Raw genomic sequence first — 19,328 nt, 5'->3', positions numbered from 1 at the left:
TGCTATTAGAATCATACAGCACTCCCTCTCAATCCCAGAGATAACTGGCAAATAGGTCAACTACTGGCAAAGCGCTTTTTATGTGTTTTTTTTTTTTGCCACTACCATCACATGATAGAATGCAGAGAATTAAGTTTCTACTATTTCTATGCCCAAGAATTATTGTGTAATATTAATTATCAGAACTCTTTTCAAAGAAATTCCATAGTTAACAAGAAATAATATTAAGTGAGTAATTTCTTTTTAAAAGATTTATCCTCTAAATATATATCTTGGAAGTGCTGAAAAGTGTGATATACAGGAAATAGCACTGAAATGAAGGTTAAGAGATATATATATGTTTTTCCGCCACTATCGTACAATGTGATTTTGGACTTACTTCTTAAAATTATTGCACTCTACTTTTTTTTTTAACTGAAAAATGAGTGAGTTGGACATGATGCACTCTAAATTCCATTTCAGTTGTCTATGAACCAACTACCTTAAAAACACCCTAGAAATATCTGAGAAAAATATCTGACCACATTGAATTTCAAAATAAATTCTTGGGTTGTTCATATGTTGAAATGAGACTCTTTCTGCAGATATTAAGGTAACATAACATACAGAATATAACCCCTTGTTTTATTTGATTTTCTTCAGATTACATGCCTGCCTGCCTGGCTATAAAATGTAAGCCTTTAGAAATGGCTGAATTCAATAAACCAGAATGTTCCTGATTACTCTATTTTACTTTTTATTTAATATATAAATATTTTGATCACTTCTCAGTTTTAACACACACTCTGATGTTTACCACAGGGTAAATAATTTGAAATTGCAAATTGAGACTCTAGAAATTTGCATATTTCCTTGAGACTCTATACCTGCAATTCCAGTGGTCACCACTATGTGTCAGTAGTACCTCCTACAACGTAAATGTTCTATTAGTTTTGTTTTCCAGTTGCACATATTTAAGACTTCTAATGAAAATAAGATATTTATTGTGTTATAGTATTCACTTAAGACCACAGAGCAACTACTGTGCAAAACACAGTTTATTTACTTTGTTCCCATGCTAGTTGCTTCTAAGGGTTCCTTGCAAGGAGGCTTTTACATAGCTGATGGCTACCAAAACAGTGCCATTTCTGCTTGTGTCTTCTAATGAGTCATTTATCTACTTTCTAAAGTAATTTTCTGCTTTTCTTCACAGACAGCAGGGTAACAAGCTTTTGAATCTGGATCATTTCTGCCTATTTCATGCTCTCTTTCAAATAAAACTCTGATTCAAATAAAAATGTACATTGGCTGCCATAAATTTTTCACCTAGTTTATTATTATAATCTCTTAAGTAGAGATTGCAAATGCATTTCATTTTATATGCCAGTGATAATTTGTTATAGTGGCTTCCTGGATTACAGTGTTGAGAAGGAGTAATAATGTCTGTCATGGGTATGAAACTGGGAAGTCATGATACACAATTTCCAGGTATTTGCCAGCCCTGTTCTTGACCGATAATACAATCTATAAGTTGTATTTAGGAAAATGAAAGAATAACAATACATTTTAGAAATATGTGGGACATAGACATCTGATTATCCACACTCCAAGCATTATAATAGAATGGTTCTAAGAAGCCTTCTAGTAGTATTTTACTCTGTCTAATAAAAACAGATGGTTAATATATGCACTAAGACTAATACTTTGGATTTTTTATTTTCACACTGCTGAATACCAGAACTACATAGGATAGTATAACTAGCAGTTGTGGTTGGAATGATTCTTCACCCAGAGTCCAGATATAGCCAACAACTCTGGTATAATTAATGTCCAGGCAATGATACTGGATGCAACATAATGATGCAAAGATAGATTTTTTTTTTTTCAAAAATAGCTTAGACATTACAGAGAATTGTAAAACACAGATGTGCGGAATCACAGTCACAGCCTCTAAAGGAGATATCTGAAAAAGAGAGAATAACATGTTTTTACCTCATTGAAAACACCAGAAGAATGATCTTGAACATAGTCCAGAGGCTTTTTAGGAGGCTGGGTGTAGATGCACCATAGAAGCAGAAGTGTAGGGATGGAATGGAGGAGAGTCAATGGCAGCAAGGAATGAACATGTGGAAAAGGTGACAACAGTTAGAAATTGAGTGTTGACAGCACCAGCTACACAAACAGAATGACATGAATGGAGCAAAATAGGGGCAGCTGGGAGGAAGTGTGCAACGTTTGCAAATATTCTCAAGCACTGGGAAAATTCGCTAGTGTTCAATTAGTATATTTACAAACTCATTTTGTCAAATTTAATTAGCACTCCTAGTCTCTGGCCACAGAGGAATGTAAGGTATATTAAAGAAACATTAAAGGAGCAAGTGGATAGCATGCTGGTGAGTTTCCATGTGTGGCTGAAAATGATTATGGAAAATGCTGATAATTTAGGCTCAGTACAGAATAGTCCCTATACGCTTTCTTTTTTAAATTTTTTATTTTATTTTATTTTTTTGAGACAGGGTTTCACTCTGTCACCCAGGCTGAAGTGTAGTGGCACCGTCTCAGCTCACTGCAACCTCTGCCACCTGGGTTCAAGTGATTCTCCCACCTTAGCCTCCTGAGTAGCTGGGATTACAGGCGTGTGCCACCACACCCAGCTAAGTTTTGTATTGTTAGTAGAGAAGGGGTTTCACCATGTTGGCCAGACTGGTCTCAAACTCCTGACCTCAAGTGGTCCTCCTGCCTCAGCCTCCCAAAGTGCTGGGATTACAGGTGTGAGCTACCACACCTGGCCATCCATATAAACTTTCTAAACAACAGCAACAATACATATAAAATAAAGCTAGAGAATGTTTTTCCTTGAAATAAAATACATTTACATTCACACTAAGATACAAATGAGAAAAAGTGAGAGAAAACATTCCTCCTACGAGATAATAACGTAGGCAAAGTTCTTTGGTTTGTATTCATTTACAGTCACTTTTGATTCAGTTCAATAAGCTCCCTTGAGTCTAACCAAGTCTCCTTTGCAGTTTAATGGACAAAAGAGACTACCATCACCAGTCAGTAAACCATATATGGTCAATATACAAGTATATAAATCAGCATATGGTATAGAAATGGTTATATCCTGTTTTCTAAAAAAACCATCAGTGTAACTGGTATGTTATTTAAGGGTCTAAAATGCATGAAAACGTGTAACCGACACACATCAAATGCACTGCTGTTGGTGGATACAGTTCCTAATCAGGGAAGTTGTTAACTGAACCTCGAGGCGACTCTTTTTTCTTTTTTTTTTTTTGAGATGGAGTCTTGCTCTGTTGCCCAGGCTGGAGTGCAGTGGTGAGATCTTGGCTCACGCAAGCTCCACCTCCCGGGTTCACACCATTCTCCTGCCTCAGCCTCCCGAGTAGTTGTGACTACAGGCACCCGCCACCATGCCTGGCTAATTTTTTCTATTTTTAGTAGAGACGGGGTTTCACCGTGTTAGCCAGGATGGTCTCGATCTCCTGACCTCCTGATCCGCCCGCCTTGGCCTCCCAAAGTGCTGGGATTACAGGAGTGAGCCACCGCACCTGGCAGACTCTTTTTTTATTTGAGACAGAGTTTCACTCTGTCACCCAGGCTGGAGTGCAGTGGCGCAATCTCAGCTCACTGCAACCTCTGCCTCCCAGGTTCAAGTGATTCTCCTGCCTCAGTCTCCCAAGTAGCTGGGACTACAGGAGCCCGCCACCACACCCAACTAATTTTTGTATTTTTAGTGGAGACAGCGGTTTCACCATGTTAGCCAGGATGGTCTCGATCTCCTGACTTTGTGATGCGCCCGCCTCAGCCTCCCAAGGTGCTGGGATTACAGGCGTGAGCCACCGCGCCTGGCCTCCAGTTGACTCCTTATCCCAAAAAGGCTAAGCAATAAGGCCCAAGCTCGGGGCTTCCTCTGGTGGGAGTCTGGGGATTAGAGAAGTTGTGATGCCTTTCACTAGCAAGTCTGGAAATCAAGATCCACAGAGCTTCCTGAGTTTCTTCTTTCCTTATATCCCTAGTGGTAAACTAGGTACAGTCATGTGTTGCATAACGACGTTTCCGTCAACGATACACCCCATAGATGGCGGTGCTCCCATGGGATTATACGACTGTATTTTTACCTTTTCTATGTTTAGATTTTCTTAGGTACACAAATACCTACCACTGCATTACAGTTGCCCACAGTATGGAGTGCAGTAACCTGCTGTACAGGTTTGTAGCCCAGGAGCAATGGGTCACACCACACAGCCTCGGAGTGTAGCAGGCTCCAGCTTCTGGGTTTGTGTAAGTACTCTACGATGTTTGCACAATGGCAAGTTCATCTGATGACACATTTCTCAGAACCCGTCCACATCCTTAAGCAACACGTGACTGTATTTTATAGTGGGATTACTCTGGCAGTATATTATACTGAGAACTGCCCAGAGATTTTCATTTTTCTTTAACAGCCTCTGCGTTTAACTTCTTACTCTGCCATTTACAATTTGGGGCACATTACTTAACCGCTCCAGTCCCCATTTTCTTCTTATTGGCGGGACATCAGGAGGCCTCGAGGAGATAATGAAGACAGAACTCCGCACTCTCCAGGTGCCTGATGTTTGCTCAGCAAACAGGCCTCTCAATGTCAAGGTGCTCTTCTGCTTGAACTAGACCAAATAGACTGTAAACAAATACAAATCTTCTAGAAAGTTGTAATAATTGCCTGAATATTTCAGCACAGAAACGACCTCAACATTGTGAACTTGCAATGAATTAGATATAAAGACCTCATGAATGATCTACACTCCTATATGATTACCATATAGGAAATGTCTGAACACATTTAACCATTTGGTACAGAAACGAACCTGGACTCCGCTGTACCAAATTTGTGTATACATTATGCATTCCGCCTTCGTTCTCTGAATGACACTCACGTCTCCTGATAATAGTATTTTAGAAATCGAACAGTATATACCTAGTTTTCTTATATTAAGAGTCTAGCCTCACTTACCGGGCGTCCAAACTCCAGTTCTGAAAAGAATTTATACCAGGGCTCATTTTCTAAATCTATGTCATCTGGGTTTATGCGATCAGTCTAGAGCAGACGTGAAGGAAAAGGGAAGGAAAAGGCAATACTGAGCAAAGTGAGGGAAACGCGGTGTGGCACGAAAACATCACGCGCGCATTCACACGCAAACATGCATCACCTCTCACCCCACGAACCTCAGCAGGAGAGAACGGAGGAAGTAAAGTAAAACAAGTAACATGAGGATGTGAAGGCGAGCTCCATGGCAGTGGGCCCCTAGTTCTTTCCTCTGTCCCTCCTTTCTAATTGGCATAAGTGTGGACAACTCTTGCTTGAGTTGATCCACGTATGCCTGAGGCATGAGCTATGGACCACTCTCTCGGGCAGCGAGCCTGGGTCTGGCTGGCACGCCTGATGTTTGGAATAGGCTCAACCCAGTCACCAAGTAGCTCTTTTGGGCGAGTCACTTCGTCGTCCCTGCCCTCGTTGGTGGCTAGCAGTCCCAGCATGGGAGCCTGCAGCCTGCAGACAGTTCACTCGCGGGCAGGCAGGTGGAAAGCCTGGGATGGGGAAGGGTGCGGGAGGGGTGGGAAGAGAGGCGAGCTGGGGGAGCGGGACAGGGCATTGGGGGGCTCTCACGGGCCCGTGGATGAGAAGATTCTGGGGCCTGGGTGGGTGCGAGCGGGGCCCGGGGTGGTGGGGGTCGCCAGGCTCTGAGCAAGCGGGGGCTGCACCTGCACACCTGCCGGGCATTAAGAAAGGTAAGGAAGGGAGGAGCTCACCCGGGTGGGAGACAGAGCCGGGGCGCGCGAGCTTGGTGTGGGGGCGCCACTCCGGGGCGGAGGGGAGGGGCTACCAGTGACTTCTCCGAGTCGGGAGCTAGAAAGAGGCTTCTGGCCAGGTTCCCTTGGAACAGGTGTCGGAGTTGTTGGGAGAGGGGGCTGCAAGAAAGAGGGGTGCAGAAACTGGTTCATTAGATGGAGGCTCTGGGCGGAACCGCGGGGACACCCTGGCAGGGCGCTGTGCCTGCGTTAGGCCGGGAGGGGAGCGCGAAGTGTCCCTAGGGAGCCAGGCACCTCGGGGCGATCCGGCCACGGCGAAGCCCTGCCCACCAGGAGTCTCTCGGAATGTGGAGGAAGACGCCCAAGAGTCACCTCCCGGCTGCCTACTTTGAGCTGAAAAGGGGATCTGGTTTTTCACAATAGGGTGGATGGCGGGGCAGGGGAGGGAACTTGGGATAAAATCCCATCTTGGTTTCCTTGATGTTCTAATTTAGAGAAAAAGCCCATTTTATACTTGACTTGCTTCCCTTCAGAGGTTTCTGAATGTTGTTTATAAGATGAAAAAACTAGGAGTGTTAATATAAACAGTTGGAGAAAATGCATACAATTATTTTAGTAATAGAAAACAGATGTAGTGTGTTTACCTAGCAATATCCTTAATATTTTCAAATAATACACGCCTGACTAGATTGATTCAGGCTGCTGATTTTATATTAAGTCTAAGTGCTTAAAGTACTATATGCAAGTTATTACTTCTTTGATAATTACTATATTACACTAATTAAATGTGGTAAAACTGAAGAGTGTACAGTATCTTATATCAGAAAAAAAAATTCTAAGAAAAATTATATGGTTCCCTAAAAGCCACTGATTCTGGCTAGGAGAGGAGCTGTGACTCCCAAGACATATTCCAGGAGGACTAGTCAGTGCTCACTGCGTCAGAGCAATTCAGTATCATTTGCTTACAATTCTTAAAGGAACTCAGGGACTTAAATTAAGTAGCAACATCTTGGTTATGAAAGAAACGCTATGTAACCTTTGCAGTGCTGGGAGCTTGAAATGTTCCATATTCCAACAAAAGCCATGATTTTGACATTGTTCTACTGTTTTATTGACTCGTTGCATTTACAAGTTTTGCTAATGATACACAGTCTACACTTAATAATAAATTATACTCACAGTGTTTTTAGTGATGTGACTTTGTTTCAATATTTTATAATAAAAGATTATAATAGTTATTACAGACAATGATAGAAACGTTTGAGGCATCATGACAAAATAGTGCAAAAGCCTAAGTTATCCAAAAAATGTAGTGATCATAATTATAAAAACTGTGTAGTGTCCCTGGGAAATACTCACAGTGAGATACCAAGCAGTAAAAACAGAATCTAACCAGGCACTTGTCCAGTAGTTACAATGGTATTGCAAAGCTTGTCTCTGCATGAACACAGTCAAGAAAGTCACACATACACAAAAGACTACAATGGTGTTCTGATATTGAGACTGTTTGTTTTTTCTTTCTTTTAAATATTATTTTGCTTTATTGTCATAATGTTATCTTTGTAATAAATAAATTCAGAGAGAATATCCCACTATTAGACATGGGAAATGCCTAGAAATCTTGAGATATTTTTCCTTATTTATGCCAGTATTATATTTGGTTTACACTTCAGAAGTAATAATGAAATTGGTACAGACAAAATATTCTAGTAACCAATTTGCTATTTTCTGTTGAATTTAAAATTTTAATTCAATTTACATTTGATTCACTAGTTGCAATAGTATTGAGATTTTAATGTCAATAAAGTACTATTTTTCTCCAATTATTATTTAGATCATTATAGATGCATAATTATTTTATGAAATGGTTTTACTGGAGCTGGTTTTTAGGGAAACTGACAATAGAGAGAATTTCCAGTAATATCTCTTCTGTTTATAGAGACATACTGTTTCTTCCACAGGAAAACTAGCCTCTGACTCTTTTAAACTTCATAGTTTCTAATGTTACACACTGAATGACATTATTAATTGATTATTATAACTTCTGCTTTCAAGAATAGTATTTTGTTTTGCTAAGGGGAGATAGAAACTTCTCTTAGAGGAAACGAATCTGTTTAAGAAACATTATGAACAGCAGAGGGCAGCCAATTTACTAAATGAATAAGACTTGTTAGCTGTGTAACTTTGACTCCTACCTTAAGAAAACATATAACAAATGGATATACCAAGTCCTGATTTATAGTAATGCATCTCTATGATAGAATATGGAAAAGGAAACAGAATATCTACCATCTTGCATCATACCTTAGAATGGCAGTTTTCCATTAATTATGTTTTTGTTGATTTAATATGTCAATTTATAGTTACAATGGGCAACTATCTAGAATGCATGCCAATAGAAATTAGCAGAGGAAACACCTCAAACAATGATAGCTGGTAATTATCAATAACTGTGGAATGCAATGAAAGGCACATGTTTGAGCAGAGTTGTGTTAAAGGAAGTGTTAGTGGCAGAACTAGAATTTTGTCTTTGCTGTGGTTAACCTATTGAACCTTTTAAGTCATGCAATAATTAAATGTTCTATGGAGGCACTGCTAAGGAACACGGAAGCCTCACAACCGTCAGTGACACACATACAGATGGTCAGTCAACAGATGGATGTACACACAAATCACTAATCTCAGTGATTTAACACTTTGCATGCGGAACATGGACATTCCTTTGAGTACAGCACTAATATTAACACTCAGAAACTCATTTAGGAAGTATGATTATGGTTCACTCTAATTGCTCAGAAAAGACAGAAGAGCAAAGATACTGATATGCATCTTTCCAACCTTGGTGTGATTTTTTTTTTTTTTTTTGGTTTCTTTTCATAAAAAAAAAAAACAAAACAAAACACCAGCAGACCTCCGTTTAAAGCTAACTTTGTGTCATCAGTGCAAGAGGATGTGTTTAAGAAAAACTACAACTATAAATCACATGTGATCCTTACTTTAAAGCTACCAAGGGTGAACAACTTTAAAAATGTTAGTGTTTTCTACAATTAAAAACATTCAATTGCTTTTGTGGTTATAGAAATTCCACTAAGTATTCTCAGGGAGGGCATATGCTTTCTGTACGTTGTTCTAACAGAAAGAAGTGCTGGTGCTGTTTCGGTTTTGAAAATTATGCTCATTCCATTTTAAGCTTTAATGACATCGACTACCATGTTTTATATTTATTGTGGTTTCACAATAAATGCTATATACATTATCAGTTGGGATAATTCTTAACGGTCACCAGATGAAACTCCTTAAATTTTGATAGTTTAAGTATTGACTGACAATCTTTATTGATAAAGAAGCTTAGGCTCACTAAGGGTTTAAATCGCATTTCAACTCGGCACAGTGTTTTCAATTATTATTTTCTTTTGCTTTTATCGTGTTCAGGTTTAGTTATTGTAGGGTAAGGTCACATTTTCATATTTTACTTTCTTTTTTTTTTTTTACTGTATCAAGCATACAGAGGTCCTAAACAAATGCTTTATTAATTTTTTAAATTTAACATTACTCACCTACAAACATATCCAATGTAACGGGATGTAAAGGTTTTAGTAATATAATCCCAGGAGAGCTTTTATGATTGTCTCATGGAAAAATTAAATTGTGGAAATACGGTTCTGATTTGCGGTTCGAGTCAGTTCAAGGCAAATTCCTGGTGACCGCTGCTAAGTACTTTTCCAGATCAAACATTAGGCCCAATTAATTAACATTTCTAAATTTACAGTCACATGAGTATTTATGAGCTTCAAAAAAATGCACTCACTTTTACTTGCCCTGTTAAAGAACAGAAACACATACGCCACTGATTCCTAAGGAAGATCTTTTTGCCAGGGTCTTGGGAGGACTTTTGTTCAAACAGTACTAACCCCCCTGCCTCCTCTGTATCCCAGGGAATCATGGGATTCGTGAGTCACTACTAATAGCAGTGTGTCAGATCCCTCCAAGGATGTTTTGAGACCCACTGGGCTTTTTGCACTAGAAATACATAGATTTCATGGATAAGCAACAGAACAAGGATTCAGTCCCTCACCAACTTTATCCGCTAACTGCAAGGGTGAAACCTGTGTTCATTCACTCACTTAGAAATTCCACGAATGCATATTCACTGAATACCTACTATAGGCCAGGCATTGTGCCAGGTGTTGGGATACAACTAGTGGACTAGTCCCGGCCCTCACCTTCAAGAAGCTCAAGATCTCATGAGGAACACAGTATGCCATGGGCACATAGCAGGGAGAGCCTCCAACCTAGTGCTGAGGAGTCAGGCACATTCCCTGGGGGAGGTGGGATTGTGCTGGGACCTGGAGGATGGGATGGAATTCTCCATGTGAAGGAAGAGGTGGTGGGGAGAGCTTTTCCTGGTGGGAAGGAGCAGGCTTTACAGAGATCCAGCAAGGCGGGAATTGAAAGTTCTCTGTGTAGCTGGATCCTAGTGAGGCAGGGAGGGTGGGAGGAGAGAGGAGGCTGGAGAGGTCAGCTGGAACCCAATCACAGGTCTTCTGTAAATTATGCTCAGGGTTTTAGATTTTGCTCGAAGGACAGTGAAGAGCCAGGGGCAAATTTTGAGCTGGAGGTTTTATAAAGATTTTCTAAAGATTGCCTCTGCTGTGGTGTGGAGACTAGACTGGAGAGGTAGGGAAATGAATTAGGTGGCTGTCACTGTAGCCCAGGCACGGACAATTGTGGGCCAGAAGAGAGGAGCGGCAGTGGCATTTCTCCTGGCAGGCAGACATTGAGTCCACTGGAGGAGAGGGCACAACCCAAGAGGACCCTTTGGAAAACTGGGCAGATGGAGAGGCCGTGTAAAGATTCCAAAGAGCAACACAGAATGACCTAGGTGCTGTGCATGGTTTTCAAAAATGAAAAATGAAAAGAGCAAAGGAATGCTCCCAAGCCGTCTTGGAGTCAAAAGACATGAGAATGCACGGATCAGACCTTGATAGCCCTCAGCGCTGGCCATTCGCTGTGATGCCACTCTCATTCAGCACGCGGCTCTTCAGTCTCTAGCTTGTATTTTCAAACACGTCAGAATCTTATGTAAACTGTATCAGTATGCAGCCAGTCTCCGCATCACCACTGCCCACTTGGCTCTTTTTGTTTTCTGATTTATAGCGGCAATTGAAATGAAGTCAGGACTAATTTTTTTAAAAAAGATAATGAACTAGTCCTACACTGCAAAAGCTGGCCAAAATGTTCCATACGGCCAGCTCAAACCATTTTGCTTAAGGATGGTCCTCTCCAAAATTGCTTAGGAGGGGTAAAAATGTTGGTTCTTTCCATTTCTCCATAAGATAGCCATTCTCATTTCCTTCTAAGTGTCTAAGTTCCTTCTACTTATCTTCTCCTGTGGCTGCAGAGACCTATCCACACTCCAATCTCTGTCACACTCATGGCTCCAGCTCTTCCTGTCTTACAACCAGTCACATCTGCTGGTCCTGTGTGGTAACTGCTTAGGGCCTAAGTTTCTGATAAAGTAAATCAAGTATACTTTATTATAAATTAGTCAATAAATAAACTAATTTATACTGGAATATCATCAAATAAGCGAATCTAATAACGACTACAACTTAAATGTGTTTCCTGCTCAGCTATGCCTGGAGTGGCTGTACAGCAGCGACCAAGTGCACCAGGCATGAGTATGCCTGGGCTCAACTCCTAGTTCTGGCTCCCACCGGCTATGTCTCCCTGGGGCAAGGCAAGCTAATGTGTGTTTCAGTCTCTTCATCTGTAACACGGAAATGCCACGTGTCTGCTTAATAGGACTGTTGGAAACTTTACATGAGATAAGGTATAAATTACTAATGACAGAGCCTGGCATAGAGTGAGTGCTCAATAATGATTTACAATGATTGTTATTGCTATTATTATTGCTATTGTAAAACAGAGTCTTTAAAGTCTTTTCTAACCCAAAGACAAGAGTAATGTGCGAATTTCAGTCCCAATGATAGGGTCAATGTATAAAGCCTAAATGGAGCAAAGGGAGCATTTTTTAGTTGTGTGTGTGTTTTAACCATATGAGAGGCTGTTTACTTTGCACAAACTCAGATCTACTCTTGCGTAGATATTAAATGATAGACCTGAAGTTCCTCAAGGTAGAGAGTGTGTCCTGTTCCCCGCTGTGCGCCTCACATAAAGCCTGGCATGTAGCTGCTGCTCAATCAGTTCTGCTGAATGACTAAATAACAGAAATATCCTGGTGGGAGAGCTTCTAAAACCAATCCTGTTTCCTGACACTACAGCTACCAAGGCATTCCAGTACATTTACCATGTTCATTATCCTAAGAGTATCATCAATTATTAGAAAGATCATTGAAGTTTTGTCACTTAATTTAAATCTGAGATGTATTATTTTGCTGTTTTCAATGTTATGCAATGGTGACATTGCGTTTCACTCAATTCTCATTCTGGAAATTTCAGAGTAGCATGATACTCAATCATAGAAACTAGTAAATGGGTTATAAGTTTGCAATGGTGCCTGCAAATCAGTGATGATTTTTTCTTTCAGTTTTTCTTTTGTAGTCCTGTTACTCTAAAAGATATGAGTTATTTAAAGAAAGGGTAAGAAGGCTTAGATAAATATCATGTATGAAGTATCCGATGATAAGGTTTTGAACATGCTTCTCCAGAACACAACCACAAATACAGGGTTTCAAAACCTAAATCAAGGACACTCAAGCTGGGTGTGGCAAGGCTAGGGTTTCCAATTAAACCACAGGGCTGGCCTTGGATTATATATGAGTGTGATTTCTTGGAGACTCTTGAAGGAGCTCCACAAAGAAAACTCTCTTTTTCCTGTTCACTGACACCTAAAATTCTTTTAGAGCAAAAATGAGAGTAAATTGCAATTGATTGCAAATGTTTTCCTAGAAGTAGATTTGGAAGGAGATGCAGAGGAACTGTGGAGTTTCAAAGAAAATCCTGAGGGCACTGATTTCTGAGGGGAAGCAAAGGACATGCAAGGGAGTATTGGGGAATCAAAACCAAAGGCCAAGGGAGGACCTATGTGTGAACCTGCGCTTCGAGGAGGGAAGTGGTTCTTCTTAAGTGTATAGATATTTTTGTTTGCATATAATCAAATAATTGGAAAAAATCCTGCAAAGTGAAATATAATCTTGATCCATTAGAATGACAATCAATCAGGAAGCTTGAGGCTTGGTAACCTGAGGAGGGATTTAATAAGAAGCAATTAAAACAACTTGTTATAAAAAGGGCATTTGGAAAATTTCCCCTTCATCCAAAGAAATATTAAAAAGCCAATATGGAAAACAAGGGATAGAACTGCCTGGGTTCATGTGTATTGGGGAGATTAATTAACGATTTTTCTCATTAGCAAGCTATGACAGCAATTAAGCATTGCATTTATGAATGTTTTTTAAAAGTTAAACTCTGGTTAATGATTAGGCACAGTTATAGTTACATGCAAATGAATCTTGCATATAAATATATATATGTGTGTGTGTATACACATGTGTATATATATGTATATACACCTACGTGTGTGTATATCTATAAATACACACACATACACATACACACATAATTGGTCAGTAAAGACAATATATTAGAACGTGTATCTTTCATTTCTGAGATGAGATGTACAAATCATGATACGAAATAAACATGATTTCTAAGTAATTACCTTTGTGACAAAAATTGCTAATGGATCTGAAATTCAGGTTTATTTGGGAACCCTGGGAGCCTAGCGAGCTGGCATATTCTGTTTAATGACAAGTGCTTACTGGTCTTTCATGCTGCAGAATTGATGACTTGCCAGGTTCGTATTCAAAAATACTCCTTGGCTCAGACCGAAATTTTCTTGTGTCCACTTTTCTGTCGGGAGGATCCCAGTCATGCCTAGAAATAAACAACAAATCACACATTAAAATAATCCTTTTTGCTTAAAGCAATTGTATAAAACCAGTTATCTGTTTTCGAAGTTACTTTTAGTATAGTTTTAAAAAAATCTCTCAGGATAAGAAGTTAATCTGTGAAAAATACCACATTTCCCTGCGCTGGCTCAAAAAGTCACATGAGGTGTTTGTAGACGCGCAAAGAGTGACCAGTGAGTGAGCCCCTGGGTCCCTACTGGAAGCTATGCATGTTTCTGCTTAAAATAGGTGGCAGTATGCTCTGCTGAACTATGTGCGTTTAACCCACCACTTTGTGACCTTTGTGATCCTTGATCCAAAGTGACAAGGAGTAATGCACACACCATGTTTGATCTTATTTCTTGAAGTGGGACCATCGCTTGGGAAGAGTACAGAAGTGTCATGTGGGTTGACGTGTACCAGAGCAGGCAGTGTGGTACAGGAGGTCGTCTTTTGGTGTGAGCCTTGAAAAACCAGAGTCAAACATCTTACTCATGGGAACCAGCACTTTTCCCCCAACGAATATCTTCCAAGAGGCTGTCAGAAGACTTAAGAAGGAAAGCTTCAAAAAAGGGCTTTACAGAATTAAGCTTTTCTAGGCTGCTGAGCAAAAGAAAAAGGCTCTTTTGGGTTTTTTTTGTTTTGTTTTGTTTTCGAGACAGAGTTTTCCTCCGTGGCCCAGGCTGGAGTGCAGTGGTATGATCACAGTTCACTGCAGTCTCAAACTCCCGGGCTCAAGCCATCCTCTCTCCTCAGCCTCCCAGGGGCCATGGTTTTTAGGAGGAAGGATTTTCTGACTATAGATGGGGGTAATTCTGATTCCATGGAATGGAATGAAATTCTTCCTCCATGGCCCATTGGAAATAGAAACGCTCTAATGGACAGAATTAGGGGCAAGTCCTAGCTTTCTACTAAATTCATGAGTGATATGAAGCAAGACCCCTTACACTTTCTCAGTCTTCACTTTTTTCCATTTGTGTAAAATGCAGATAGCAATAATGTGTTGTTCTTCCTTGCAGAGAAGTTTTGAGCATTACATGAGATAATACGTATGAAAGCTATATGGAATTTTTTAGGAGGTTATCATATGTTTTAGTGAGATATTTAACTTTAACAAAACATACAGGATGGGTAATACCTTTAAATCAAAATGTTAATTTTGGTTATTTTTTGATGACAAAGATAACAATCTGTCTAGAAAACAAACAGTCTAGAAAACTGTTTCTCAATTTTAAGGCCTCACATAATTCATCCTGAGGAGATCGGTACTAAAATGAGAATCCCTTCACACATGAGGTGTGTGTTTTGGTGGGATATGCTGTACCCTATATGATCATCAATTACTCTATTATAACACTTTTATTTTTTTTTTTAGTGAAGATGGGATTTCCCCCTGTTGACCAGGCCAGTCTCAAACCTCCGGCCTCAGGCAACCCACACACCATGGCCTCCCAAAATGCTGGGACTGGCAGGGTGCAGTGGCTTACGCCTGTAATCCCAGCACTTTGGGAGACTGAGGTGAGTGGATCACGAGGTCAGGAGTTAAGACCAGCCTGGCCAAGATGGTGAAACCCTGTACAAAAATTATCTGGGTGTGGTGGTGGGTGCCTGTAATTCCAGCTACTCAGGAGGCTGAGGCAGAGAATTGCTTGAGCCCGGGAGTCGGAGGTTGCAGTAAGCTGAGATCGCACCACTGCACTCCAGCCTGGGTAAGAGAGTGAGACTCCATTTCAAAAAAAAAAAAGTGCTGGGACTACAGGCGTGAGCCACCACACCTGGCCTGATCATCAGTCACTCTTAATGGTACCATAGGGTGTTGAATACAATTTTTCTGGAATGGGTATGATAATGCTTCATAACCAGCATTAATAAGAAATAATTTTTATATTCTTGTTTATTAATTGCTAGGATAGCATAGGCCTTGGGTTTAATCAGAGCTGAGCTTGGACTCTGGCTTGGACACACTATAGCTGTATGAGCTGAATAAGTTCCTTCCATCTTCTAAACTGCAGTTTCTTCCTCTCTAAAATAGATCGTATCTCACTGGGTTGTTCTCAGAATCAAATGATATGACACAGAAAAAGCGCTTAGCCTAGTGCTTGGCTTGTCATGAGCGCTCAATAAAGGTTATCTATAAGTAGAAGTATTAGTCATAATCCCAGTAAAAATAACACAATAAAATGTGTTTACAAATTTTATTTTCATGTGGATAGTTTGTATAAAAATATTTCAGTGGAGAAATGAAAACTCGTAATGAAACACTGGTAGAAACAAGTCACAGACACTTATTAACTAATGCCTCATTATGATTTATGAATAACTTTCCCTGCTTTCAAAAATGTCTCTTATTAATAGACCTGGGGAAACAGAAAATTAACTGCATAGCCTGTAACCTGGTATACCAAAGGAAGTCCATGTCCATTATTTCTATTTACTTGTCTCTTATATGTATGTATTGATCGGAAAGCAGAAAATGTGCCCATATTACTTCAAGTCTAATTTAGGGCACTCCAGCATCATGAAACGAGACAGTGAAAACATTTGCTACAGCCCCAGCAGAGGTCAATATGGTACACGTATGGACCAGCAAGATCATACATACACTGTCTCTGTGACGTGCGCACTGATTCTTCTGCTGAATGCCATGTAGCCTTGTTTTTATCCTAAGCTAAACACAGACCACCCTGGGGGGGGGAAAGCCTTACTTTTCTGTTGAAGACCGATCTCTTGGTCGAAGTGGTGGGACTGGAGGTGGAACATGTGGGGGAGGCACTGGGGAGGACACATCCTTAAAGGCATTAGTGCTGTTGTCGGAGTGGCTTTTGGAAAGAGGTCTGTAGGTTTGGGTCTTTGCAGCAGGGTGTGACTGAGCACTGTAGGGTGGGTTGTACAGACCTATCATGACAAAAAACAAAAGTAGACAAAAAGCAGAAGCAAATAACCTCTTAAAAAGGAATTAAATTATGTGTCCCCCTCGAAATAGCCAATAATTGCATAGAAATTATTATCAATAAGCATATTCATCATGCATACATTAGAAGATAGGTTTTTAAATTTATTAATATTAATTTACTAATTTCCATTAATTTATTAATTACAAATTTATTCTGTACATAAGCCCTGATTACAGTAAATCTTTGTCAATTATTTCAGAACTAGTAATAATTCAGACTGGTACTGGGAATAAACTGATAAGTACTCAGCAAATTTTCTCTTCAATTGTATACACTAAGAAAATAGTTAAGCAGCTGCTGAAGGGGAGGGGAGCAGTGCAAACCTCAGAACCTGGTCTAAAGAAAGAAGAAAAAAAATAGTTGTGCACCTGTCCTGAGCCTGTGGCTGGGCAGGGAGAGAAGGCCTGGGCAGAATCCCCTGAGGCAACATTCGGAGAAAGTGATGAAGGGAAAAGCATTTCTCAGGGGTCCTTCCCTCCAGCCTGCAGATCCCTGCAGGAGATACCCATGCTCGCCAATTCAAGTGGCAATGCCTGGAACTGAAGTCATTCCATTATGACCACTGGCAATTCTGAGTCAGAAAAGTGGCCCCGCCAAGGGGGATTTTTAAAATCTTTCAATGAATGGTTGCATTTTGGAGCTAAAAGCAGGAACAAGGTCACCGAATACTTTGTTTGACTTGTTTTTGGTGAAGTGTATCTGAAAGATCTTACACAATTGGAATCATTCTCTTTGCTGATAAAAGATCTTTATCTTATTTTGTACCGTGGGTTACAGTGTGTCCTTTCAGCCTGTCCTTCACACTTTGGTTAAACATTCCTGAAGCTGAGAATAAACAACAGTGGGAATGAATGAGATAAACCAGTATTAGTTCTCATTTCCATGAGAAAAGTCAATCCTTTTGTTACGCATGCTCTGAGAAAGGAAAAGAAGTCATCCTCCTAATATATGAACTGAAAACATGTGCTCAAACAGAAGGGTAAAAAAGGTGGTTGTGTGGTTCTTCCAGACATTGCTGAGCATAAAATAGACATTGCAAGCAAGGAAAGCCATCCTACCTGCATTGTATGTATAAGGAGTATTATACATGTCTGTGTCATCATCTAGAAAATGAAACATAAACATTATGGTAATACAGATTGCCACCAAAGCATAATGAGACAGCAGAACTTCAGTGAAACAACAGAAATTTGTTAGAAAAGCAATGTATTTTTCCTAGTTCATAATGCCATTTTTTTTTTTGAGACAGGGTCTTCCTCTGTCATCCAGTCTGGAGTGCAGTGGTGTGATCATTGCTTACTGCAGCCTCCAAACCTCCAATCCCTGGGCTCAAACCATTCTCCCACTTAAGCCTCCTGAGTAGCTGGGATTACAGGTACGTGCCACCACAGGCCTCTGCAAACTGCCCTTTTTTGCCTGTAACATATTCATCTTGCTGCCCTCCTCATGGCATGCAGAGTCAGGCCCTTGTCCTCGCTTCCCCAGAACCCTCTCTGCTCTGCATCGCGAATTTCCTTTACCAAGTGCTTTAGTGCTCTCCTGTCTACAGAGCAGGCTCAAGCAGACCTGCTCAGACTCACTCTCTTGATGAGAGCAGACAGGGGTGGGCAGAGGAACAATGTGCCTGTTTACCAGGCAACACACCAATTTAGACTGTGGACAGGGGAGGATGGAGGCTGAGGCCAGAGTGCCTGGTTGTCCTCCATGGGGAGGCTCCTTGGCAGCTCAGGTGGTAGGCAGAGGCACAGGGATCTGTCACTGGAGGGGTGATAGAAAGAATAGGACGCATGCTGAAAAGAAAGAGGACGTGGAGTTTGCTGGGGTCTTGACATTGTATATGAATCAAACCTATACAAAAGATGAGTGTACCCCTTTCAACCCACTAGGACCTGATCAGAAAGCAGAGCAGCAAACATACCCGGCTTGTGCACCATGTGAATTTGCTTAAACATCGTCTTGTACCAGTCCTTTGGTCGGTCGACTGTCTGTAATGAACAGAGCGTCCAATGGTTACAAACTGGCTTCTGATCAACATGGCGCCTCAGTGTTTTCATTTCTCTATTTTATCTTCTTAATAACAGAGTCCCATTCTGTGATAAAATGTTCTGACTCTTTACTATGGCTTTGTGACAATTTCAGCAATTTATTTAGTTATGTGTGCAGTTTGTAAATACATTACCTTGTGTTTGAATTTAGGCTGAATTGGAACTTCAGATGCAATAGTTTTATTTTTTCAAATTATAGCTGTGCCCAGCACTAGAGAGTTGATATTTGCACCAATATATTTATATAAAGTTCATTTAATAAAAGTTGTTGTTGTAATAAATTGCTTAACTCCTTTTGGTAGATAATGATCATTATCCTTAGATGCTTTTTATTGAATGCTCTGTCAAGACGGTGTTTTCAGAATTAACTGGGGAATATTTTTGACTCAAATTGTATTCTGATCAGCTTGGCTCTAGAGAAATAAATTTGCTATTTACTAGTCTAAGTTACTGAAATAGAGAATGTAGTAGGCATCCTAGGGTCCTAGAGAAAATTTAAGAATGTAGATATTGCTTCAAAAATTTTAATATGATAATAAAGTATATACAACATTGGCTCTGCTAAAGTTGTAAGTTCCTTGAGAGTAGAAGTCCTCCTGGATCCAGGCTTCGGACTTGAGGGGAGC

The 19,328-nt window shown here is 40.3% G+C and overlaps 1 protein-coding gene across 20 annotated transcripts in view; it reads right to left on the bottom strand.

Moving 5' to 3' along the window:
* Nucleotides 1-19,328, bottom strand: part of SORBS2 (sorbin and SH3 domain containing 2) — a 380,804-nt gene that overhangs the window by 48,665 nt on the left and 312,811 nt on the right. For 6 of the 20 annotated variants that reach the window (XM_010377968.2, XM_010377969.2, XM_010377962.2 and 3 more), the window contains 4 exons: nt 18,576-18,642; nt 17,716-17,760; nt 16,409-16,598; nt 13,575-13,689 (listed from right to left, as the gene is read on the bottom strand). In XM_010377968.2, coding sequence (XP_010376270.2) covers nt 13,575-13,689; nt 16,409-16,598; nt 17,716-17,760; nt 18,576-18,642 — 417 coding nt within the window. Of the gene's footprint in view, nt 1-1,971; nt 2,029-4,993; nt 5,078-5,790; nt 5,950-13,574; nt 13,690-16,408; nt 16,599-17,715; nt 17,761-18,575; nt 18,643-19,328 lie in introns of all 20 variants that reach the window. The other 14 variants (XM_010377977.2, XM_010377965.2, XM_010377973.2 and 11 more) reach the window with 5 other exon arrangements.

The sequence above is a fragment of the Rhinopithecus roxellana genome, chromosome 2, assembly GCF_007565055.1.
Source record: "Rhinopithecus roxellana isolate Shanxi Qingling chromosome 2, ASM756505v1, whole genome shotgun sequence".
NCBI lineage: Eukaryota > Metazoa > Chordata > Mammalia > Primates > Cercopithecidae > Rhinopithecus > Rhinopithecus roxellana.
This window is presented reverse-complemented; position numbering and strand designations above follow the sequence as displayed.